Source organism: Trichechus manatus, unplaced genomic scaffold (assembly GCF_000243295.1).
Source record: "Trichechus manatus latirostris isolate Lorelei unplaced genomic scaffold, TriManLat1.0 scaffold00068, whole genome shotgun sequence".
Taxonomy (NCBI): domain Eukaryota; kingdom Metazoa; phylum Chordata; class Mammalia; order Sirenia; family Trichechidae; genus Trichechus; species Trichechus manatus.
Genome location: NW_004444004.1, coordinates 1,089,154 through 1,099,834, shown reverse-complemented (window position 1 = coordinate 1,099,834; position 10,681 = coordinate 1,089,154). Strand labels below are relative to the sequence as shown.

At 46.0% G+C, this 10,681-nt stretch overlaps 1 protein-coding gene across 1 annotated transcript in view; it reads right to left on the bottom strand.

Annotated features, from left to right (window-relative positions):
• FRMPD3 (FERM and PDZ domain containing 3) overlaps positions 1 to 10,681 on the bottom strand; it is an 89,931-nt gene that overhangs the window by 17,439 nt on the left and 61,811 nt on the right. Inside the window, 1 exon segment of the mRNA XM_004379833.1 lies at positions 8,736 to 8,915. Within this exon segment, the coding sequence (XP_004379890.1) occupies positions 8,736 to 8,915 (180 nt within the window).

Genomic DNA, 10,681 nt, shown 5'->3' with positions numbered 1-10,681 from the left:
ACTGGGAAATGCCATGAAACCATGACCCTAACCCTCCAAACCAAGGAAACCAAACACGTGAGGTGTTTGGTTGTATGTAAGCAGCCTCAGAGGCTACTCTTTTTTTTTTTTTTTTTTGTCTTTGTTGTAAATATATCTGTCACAGAACTTTTGCAAATTCATCTTTTTACAGGTGTACAACTTATTGACAGCGATTACATTAATTGACTGTGTAGCCCCATCCTTAATGCTATTTTTCTATCACCATAAACTGAACTCAGCACTCCATAAGTAATAGCCCCCAGACAGAGTGTCAACTTTTACCTCTATGCTGGGGATTCCAAAATCAACATCTCCAGACTATTTCCCTCTTGAACTCTCTTCCTATATCAGAACTCGTACAAACAGCACTTATGTCTATGTCATACAGTCTTGTGCTGGATTGAATACTAACTTGAATTACTGAATAGTTATTGTATATCCAATTAGACTGCATGCCATGGTAAGGCATTTGGATTCTGCCCCATAGGTGACAAGTTAGTGATGCTCCTATGGAACCCATGCAATATGATTGGGAGGAAAAGTGAACAGTCATGCTCTCCTCTCCAGTGAGAAAGGGGTCAGGGACGAGATGTTGCTTTTGGGTCATTATTAAAAGGGGCAAAAGGAATGTTTGTATTTCCAGTTAATGGACACTTCTCAGTCACAACAACAACGGTCAACCTTGTGTACAACAAAGTAAAGACAGAAGAGGGGTGGAATGGGGAGAGAGTAAGATACCCCTTTCTGTCTCACCCCCTTGTCACCAATGCCAGAAGGATATGCAGGGGTTTGGATGTGAATAGCATTTGCTAGGCTTGTCTCAGGAGCATTCACAGACATCATGGCCATCCCTACTGTCATTGCTTTATTTTAGGCCCTCATCATCTTCCTCTAAGACCAAAACTTCTCAAGGTATGTGTGAGTGGGTTACAAGGGTGCTGAGATACTGAGCTTCTCAACCCCTTGGTCCTATTGCCTCTGACACAATAAGTCTCATCTGTTTATTCCAGTGTGCCATATAAACTGTGTCATTTTCTCATGATATGGAAAAGGTTGGGACACACTAACCTAAGGAACTCCAATAGCCTCCTGTCCTAGTTATCCAATGCTGTTACAACAAAAATACCGCAAGTGGATGGCTTTAACAAACAGAAGTTTATTCTCTCACAGTTTAGGAGGCTAGAAGTCCGACTTCAGTGTACCAGCTCCAGGGGAAGGCCTTCTCTCTCTGTCGGCTCTGATGGAAGGTCCCTGTCATTGATCTTCCCCTCGTCTAGGAGCTTCTCAATGCAGGGACCCCGGGTCCAAAGGACGTGCTCTACTCCTGGCACCACTTCCTTGGTGGTATGAGACCCCACTGTCTCTCTGCTCATTTCTCTTTTATATCTCAAAGGAGATTGACTTCAACCAACCACAAACCTGTTGCTGTAGAGTCGATTCCAACTCTTAGCGACCCTATAGGAGAGAGTAGAACTGCCCCATAGGGTTTCCAAGGAGTGGCTGATGGATTCAAACTGCTGATCTTTTGGTTAGCAGCCTAAGCTCTTAACCACTGCACCACTGGGGCTCCAAAACACAACCTAATCTTGTAGATTGAGTCCTGCCTCATTAACATAACTGCCTCTAATCCTGCCTCATTAACATCATCAAACCAAAAAACCAAACCCAAACCCGTTGTGGTCGAGTCGATTCCAACTCATAGTGACCCTATAGGACAGAGTAGAACTGCCCCCATAGGGTTTCCAAGGAGCGGTTGGTGGATTCAAACTGCTGACCTTTCGGTTAACAGCCATAGCTCTTAACTACTGCGCCACCAGGGCTCCACTAACATCACAGAGGTAGGATTTACAATACATAGGAAAATCACATCAGATTACAAAATGGTGGACAACCACACAATACTGGGAATCATGGCCTAGCCAAATCGATATACATTTTGGGGGACACAATTCAATCCACGACACCTCCTGATTGGTCTCCCTGCCTCCAGCCTCTACTCCACACCACTTCACCTCCATATTGCTGTCTGAGAGGTCTTTCTAAAACACAACTCTTATGTCACTTAAAATCTTTAATAGCTCATCACCTACAGGATAAAATACAGTGACGGTCCCTGGGTGGCGCTAATGGTTTGCACTCAGCTGGTAACCAAAAGGTCGGTGGTTTGAACCGACTCAGTGGCACCGTGGAAGAAATAAGCTTCTGTAAAGATTATAGCCAAGAAAACACTATGGAGCAGTTCTACCCTGTAACACACGGGGTCTCCTAAGTCACAAATCAACAACAAAAACAAAATCAGCAACCAAGTGTCTTACAATGGCATGCAAAGCCCTTCAAGACCTGGGCCCGGCCTACATCTCTAACTCCCTCTAACTGTGCCTTCCTCCCATCACTGCTCCTCACCTTGTGCTCCAGCAATGACGAATCATTTACCGTTCACCAGCTACGTTCTCTCACACCTTCTTACCTATGCGGATCCCTCTGGCTGAAATGCTCCTGCTCCCTACTTTGTGCACCCAGCAAGCTGCTACAAACTGGCTAGAGGACTCATGGGCAGAATGACTGACTGAGAGATGCATCCATTTATTCTAGAACAGGGCCAACATAGTTCCTGCTCTCATGGAGCTTACACTCTAGCAGGAGATAAAACATAAACCAAATCATCACACAAAAGAATATAACTGCAAGCCATGATAAGAGCTATGAAGGAAAAGTACAGAGAGCTATTACAACATAGAAAGTCCTGGAGCGGTGGGTATGTGGGTAGGCGTGAACATGAGAATGTGTGGCTAATTTGGATTCAGAAGTTGAGAGAGTTTCTTTGAAGAAATGGCAATGGCTGACAAATAGAATGAGGGAGCCTTTGAAAAAAGGACTGGCTGACTAACTTATGGACAGACTGATGGGCTGACTGGCTAAAGGGCAGTCTGGCTCACCAACAGACTGGCTGACAAGCTGGCGACAGGATAGGCAGAATGCCTAACAGCCTGACATTCTGACCAGTTAGCTACCTGGCTGGCTGGTTGGCTGGCTAATGGACAGAATTACTGATGGGAGGCTGAGTGACTAATTGGCTGATCGACTTAAACTGTCTGATTTCACTTCAGCTTCCTCTCTTATTTCTTATCCCTAATATAGTCCCGCGTTGGTAATAAAACAGTATGATTGCAAAATCCTGTGCACAGAGAGGGCCAAGCACATCCCCAGCTGGCTCAGCACAGCACATCAGGGGCCTCTTCTGTGCATCCCCAGACAGCCAACTAGGCCCCAGCACGGGCCAAATGCAACTTGTAAAAGGAACACAGATGTGCTTATTGCCGGCAGGGGTAAAAATCAAATCCAAGGCAGGCAAGCAAAGAGGAGGGATAGATTTTCTTAGAAACCTTCAAAAAACAACATTTTATTTTAATGATCATGATGTCTAATGTAATGCTTGTCCCTACAGAAAGCACTAGAGCAATAAAGCTCAAACACAAGAATAGCAGACACACTGGTCCACAAGAGATCCCTTGGGACATTCCTCTGACGGTTTCTTTTCCCCCTTACGTGCTTCTGTGGTAATGGGGTATGGTAATGGCACAGTGATTTCTCAGTCCCAGACTGCTGTCTCTTGGAGAAAGATATTTGAACATTGCCTCATGTTCGCTTCACTAAGATCAAATAAGCTGAGTGAAAACTGTAACTAAATATGCCCAGGCCATTTTCAAATGGAAAATGAGAAAAGGAGAATGGATTTTGATACATGTGTCAGCTATAGGAAGGTACAGTAGGGATTAATTTGACATGCTCCAGCCCTGTCTCCTTCCCAGGTTGCTCTCGGAGCTTTAAGGCACCCAGAACTTTGGGATGCCAACTAGGGAGAAGAATGGCCCTGGGGTAGCCTCAGCTCACTCTAGCATTCCTGAAAACAGGATAACGGTGGGAATCCAAGGGCCCCACCTCCAGAGACTGATTTAAATTCCCTCTCTCTCTCTCTCTCACACACACAGAGAGAGAGAGAGAGACAGAGAGAGAGAAAGAGAGGTTTATAAATCTCCACATGTGATTCTAATGTGCAGACAGGGCTGAGAACTACTGCTTTAAGTGAATAATCTTAGTTTCACCAGGGCCCTTCCAGAATACTCCCAGATTAGAGTGGCGTTATCTACGGGGAAATGGGCCAAGTTTGGTTTTTAACTTCCGTGTCCCCCTGTTAAGGAATTTCAGACAGCCTTTCTTAAGTGTACCCTGTGTAGCAGTGTACTGGTAAATGTTTAACAACCAGTTCTCTGAAGTCCTGATTTGTAGCGTTTGCCAATTTACCTGGTGTAAATACTCCCACTATGGCCGCTTTCAAATTATCAACACAGTATCTTTGAACATAGAGTTGGGAGCAATGTGCCCAACTGACTCTTATGAGCCTGTGTGAACTGGCTCGAGCATGCCACTGACCCTACATGTAGACTCCTACCTTACCCAGGGAAGCCATTCTCTAGCAAGGAACTTCCCAGACCCTGTTCCCCCAAATCCTGTCCGTTGTGCACAGATATGGAGAGAGGCACCTCTCTGTAACCAGAGATGCTGCTGACATAAAGCGCCTCCAGGAAGCCTTCCTTAATTCCCAGCCAGAATTAATGTTACCCTCCTCTCTACTCCTATAACATTCTCTTGGGACCTCTCCTATGCCACTGCCTCCAGTCTGCCACATATCTGTGCACTTCTTTCTCTCCTACAAAATAGCAAACTTCTTGAGGGCAAGGAGCTATTTTTTGTTTTCAGCTTTGTATCCCAATCTGTGCTTAGCATGCTTCCTTGCAACAATAAGTTCATACTAAATGACTCTCAAATTGAAACCTTGACTTGCTTTCTCCCTCAATATTCCTCTTTTTCTCTCACCACTATATCACTGATCCTGTCTCTATTCATTTATCTGGGAAAGGGATAAATACTGCCCTGTCCATTTCATAGGGCACTGACTTGTAACTAGTGATGCAAAGAGCAGACATCTCTGATTACAGGTGCATCAGATTTTATGTAACAAAAGTGGGGTGTGAGCAGAATGCTTATCAATCAAACTATATCTTGAATGTGGTATCTAAGAGCTTGCTATTTAAAGGAATCTCATTAGTTTGCTATTGCTGCTGTAACAAATTAACACAAATTTACTGGCTTAAACAATACACATTTATTCTCTTACAATCTGGAGGTCAGAAGTCTGACACCAGCCTCACTGGGCTAACATCAAATGTAGGCAGGACTAGGTTCCTTCTGGAGGCTCTAGGGAAGGATCGATTTCCTTGCCTTTTCCAGCTTCTCGAGGCCGCTTGCATTCCTTGGCTCATGGCCCCCTACCTCCATCTTCAGAGCCTACAACATCAGACAGAGTAAGTCCTTCTCACGTCGCATCACTATCTTCTTCTTTTCTGCTTCCCTCTTCCATGTCTAAGGACTTTTGTGATTACACTGGGCCCACTGGGATAATCCAGAATAATCTCCCTATTTTAAGATCATCTGATTAGCAACCTTAATTCCATCTGTAACTTTAATTCTCTATTACATAGCAGATTCACAGGTTTCGGGGATTGAGGCAGGGACAGCTTTGGGGGCCATTAGTCTGCCTACCACACATGGTACATCTTGTTTTCAAGGTGGAACAATCCTAATATAAAGTAGATTATTGTCCTTAGGTTTTCATCTGAATTTTATTGACTGCTTAGGGTAGGACATACGTAAACCACCACCTGATGGTCACACCTCTGGGCACTCATCTCATCTACCTACCCCATTCACTGTTTCCCACTCAGCAAAGCGCAACCTTTTCCTAGCCCCCAGTCCATTCACGGACACATCTCTTGTTTACCCCATAGTGTAGTTGCTCACCTCTCCACCCACCCGTGATTTGGACCCACTGTGTGTTGCGCACATAACACTGCCCTTCAGTGCACTTGGGATACATGCAGTAGGCAATAATTAGGTATAATAAGGCATGTGTGTGATGTATGTGCAAGAGAGGTGTGTTGGGGGATATGTGTGTCACTCTCAATGATGCTGCTTGTTTCACATTCACTCTTCCCTCTGCATTACCACTGCTGTCCCTCCAGCTCAGGCTCTGACCACTTTACCCCTGCACTGGCACCACGGTCCCCTTCTTGCCTCCCTGGCTTCACGCTAGCCTGGCTTCTAGTCATCTTGCATACTGATCAAAGTCAGCTGTCAATCTGTCACTTGTCTGCTCAAGGACTTACAGTGGCTTCCCACTCCTCTCACACTGAATCGAAATTCCTCTCACTGACCTTTGAGACTCTTAACCGACTTGCTCTGCCCACCTCTAATGTCTCCAATCTCTTTTATTATTCTCCTCTCCAGCCAAGCAAGTATGCTTATTGACCCGCAGATATGGCTTGCTTATTCCTGTGCTTGCTCTCTGCCTTTGAACACTTTCCACTTCTCTCTGCTAATCCATGCCTATCACTTCAAGATCCAGTTTACAACACCCTCTTGCGGGAAGCCAGTTCTGGTTAACCCTTTCCTGTTCTTTTGTTCCATGTTCCCCTTCACATTTATCTATACAATTTACCTCATATTAGTTTTTCTCCACCGATGTTTTGCTTTTGAAAAAAAAAAAAACAGGTCTCATTTATTGAGTACTTGACTATGTGCCAGGCATGGTGCTAAGACATTTTATGTACATTTTCTCATGTAATCCTCACAACAAGCTTTTTAAAAAAAATTGTCATAAATATACATACGTAACATTTGCCATTTCAACAATCTTTGCATGTACAGTTCAATGGCATTAATTATGTTCATCATGTTCTCACAAGAACTTTTTGAGATAAGTGCTCATTTTGCAGTTGAGGCAATCAGGGTTCAGAGAGGTTAAGACACTTTCTCAAGGCCGCACAGCTAGGAAGTGGTAGAGCTGGGATTTAAACCTGGTGTATGTGATTCCAGAGCTCTATGCATGTTCTAGGGAGCTCTGGTGGTGTAATGGTTAAGTGCTCGGCTGTTAACCACAAGGTTGGCAGTTCAAACCAACCAGCTGCTCTGTGGGAGAAACAACCTGGCGATCTGCTTCCGTAAAGGTTACAGACTAGAAGACTCCATGGGGCAGTTCTGCTCTGTCCTATAGGGTCGTTATGAGTCAGAATAACATGATAACAACAACAACATACATGTTCTGAGGTTGTGTTTTTAAGGCATGTCATGTGTCTTTGTAAATTTGGTCCTCCCAATAAGAATGTAGCCTCTCCAGGGCAGGATTCACGTCCACAATTGTGGATGGATTGCTCCTAGAAATGAGCATAGTGCTCCTCACTTAGGCAATCCCCACTGACCCCTGCTCTGCCTATTTCCTTCCAAAGCTCTGGTTCCATACACCAGTGGTTCTCAAACCTGGCTCTACTATGGAATCACCTGGGGAACTTAAAATAAATCCTGATGCCCAGGCTGCACCATGGCCAATTAAATCACAGTCTCTGGGAGTAGGACCCAGGCATCTGTACTTTTTAAAAGCTCTCAAGGAAATTCTACTGTGCAGCCAATGTTGAAAAACACTCATGGAACATAGGAGCCTCAGCTGGAAAGCCATTTCCCTACTTTAAACTCCTTTTATTTCTCAGGAGGCCACATCTCCCCTGCATGTCTTGTCTTTCCTCCCCTTTCCCTACCTGCCCATTTGACCTTTTACCCAACAACATCTGAGGAGGGCAGCAATCATTGGTTTAGGAACTAACCCCAAGCCAATTAAACATCGCCTCCAAGTGGGTTCCTAAGCCAATGGGAATCCTGTGAATCACAGGTGGAAAAATTAACATATTAAAGCTTTCTGGGTTTCGCAAACACAAAAATAAAGTAAATGATTTACTCTTTTAGAAACAGCAAACATTCCACCTCTTACAACAACACCATCTGCTAACAACATCTCCCCCTGGGAACTCCTTTAAGACAGAAAAGAAAAGTTGTGCCTCCTTTAATAGTTTCCACCAACTGGCAAGCAGGCCTACCCACCACCCACCCACAACGGTCACTAGGTGTTCAAACAGGAGAAAAGTGGAGGGGTGGCTGACCACGGCTGCCAGACTTTGCGCAGCCAGCAGCTGCCTGCCAGTCTGAAGGAGCTGATCTATGGGAAAGTCCTAGGGTTCTGGGAGACCTGGACTCTGGGAGGTGAAATGGGGACCAGGCTCTACCTTCTTCTCCTATCTCTAGGCCCCCTTGGTTCTGTCCACATACTCAGACCCCCTCTTCTCCATGATGCAAAGTGCATGTGGCTACGGCAGGGTACCCGCCCTGGGGTGACCACAGTCTGTGGGGCTGGTCTATTTACCCCAGTGTTCCACATATGTATAATTTTCTACATGTGCTATGACATGGGAAAGATTGGGAAGCACTGAGCTGGGGGGTAGCTCCAAGTTCTCCAACTCCCCTGCCCTGACACTCTGCTTAAGACCTCTCTTGGGTTGATCTGGCACTCCCAATAGCCTTCCCTAACACTGACTGACCTTAATATGTTGTCAGAATATCATGTCACAGAAGGTTGAGAAGGGAAAGAGAGATGAGCCCACAGGAGCCGAGCATCTAAACCACTTCAGAATCACTGAACCCTTCACCTAACGGGTTCAAACCGTTTTCCTAACTTGGTCAGAGCTCCCCGTTGACTTCCTCCTCTGTTCTCAAGGCCTGGCCCTGCCCTGCACTGATGGAGAGAAGTAGCCCCTCAAAGCAGGGCTTACCTTGGCATCCATGATGCTGGTCTCCACCCGGGCCACGCCCTGGTTCTCCCGGAACAGCTGGATCTTGCTGATCTTGCTGAACTCGGACAGCACAGTGGTGAGGTTGGTTTTGAGGTCAATAACATGGCTGATGCCGTGACGGGGTCCCACCAGGAGAGTGGTGGCCGACTGCTTCTCGTCCTGGTGCCCAAGTGTGGCAGGCAGCATTCACAGAAAGAAGGGCAGAGGAGGTGGGGTGAGGAGGCAGGATAAGGAAATAGAAAACATGCATTGGATCAGTTTTACTGGGAGGTTTGGAAACATCTAGGGCTGAGTGCCAGGGCAGAAGGACAACCTTGAGGGAAAAATGGTCTTGGATACCTCTGTTCCCAGGGTAGGGCTCTAGGTCACCGGTCTAAATGGACACTTTATAGCCTCAGTAGTAGGTTGATTTAAGTGTGCAGCAGCAGGGCTGGTTCTAGCAAAACTGTAAAGTTGGTGAGGTTTGTTTTGGTGCCTTTTTAAATCTCCTTTGAGCACCCTCTCTCTACCAACCCCTGGGGATTTGTTCCGTTTGTTGTTTCACGCCATTCAAAGTCCAGTGCTCTGCCTGCCCAGGTGGCATCCTATGCTTGGTCTTTACCTTGCTCCTACCAACAGCCATTAAAACTTGCATTTCTCAGCCAGTGCCTGATTTCCTTAAGACCCTGCCAAAAGCTAAACTGACAACGTAATTCTGCCTAAGGTGTTAAGGGTTGATTGGGAGCTTAATGGGTTTCTCCCTCTCTAAGAAGATATTTGCCTTCTAATAGACATTATAGCAGTCTTAACCCAAAGGAATAGCCAATAAGTATTTTAGCATTGGCAGGTGGGTGGAAGAGACATTTAAGGGTGTATATGGGGGTCGCTATGAGTGGGAATCGACTCTACAGTAGAGGAAGGGGAAGTGGGCTTTCTGTGTCCCTCAAATCCCAATATGTAAACGGTTACCACTATGCCTGATGAACTGGATTCCCTTAATTGGTACTGACAGACTCCTTGGAGCCATCAAGCCTGCGCCCCCTGCCAGCTTGAAGAAACTCCTCCATCTTCTACAGACACTCTGATAAGTGGCTTTCCACCAGTGTGCCCCACGAGCATGACAGTGTGCTCCTGAGAGCACGACAAGCATCTGGATCCAGTCAGCAAGATAATTTGATCTCTTCTCACCATGGTTCACTAGGGTAAACTAGCCTGGGGCACAGTCTTAGGAGGACAAGCTGTGACTTGCCCCAGAGGGGTGTTGCTACAGTGGAGGTGCTGGGCAGGCAGAGGGAAGTATGAGGACTCAGGAGCCTCAGGTGGGGGGACTGCAGGCGTATGGATAAGGACAATTAAACAGAGCAGGAGTCAGTAAACTATGGCCCATGGGCCAAATCTGGCCTACCACCTGTTTTTGTACTGCTTGTGAGCTGCGAATGGTTTCTACGTCTTTAAAGGGTTGGGGGAAAAAAATCAAAAGAACCATATTTTGTGACACGTGAAAATTCCATGAAATTCAAATTTCAGTGTCCATAAATAAAGAGTTATTGGCACACAGCCATGCTCATTTGTTTATGCACTGTCTGTGGCTGCTTTAGCGATACAGCGGCAGAGCTGAGTAGCTGTGAAGCCTAAAATGTTTATTATCTGGTCCTTTACAAAAGAAAATTTCCCGACCCCTGACACAGAGGAAAGGAGACACAAAATGGTCATGGAGGGATGCTGAACACAAGTTTCTCCTCCTACTCTACCATTTTACCAGAGGCAGGGCCAGAGCACCACAGTAGGGGAGAGGCAGAAGGAGGAGGAAGAGGTAGGAAGGCCTTCAGAAATATTTGCTGACAGAGAACGCCACCCTAATGCCCTAGTGAAGTCCCTTTTGCCTCCCCCCACCCCCCAAGGGCAAGCACCAAGAAAGCCTCCCCCTCCCCCACTGCCCTCACTGA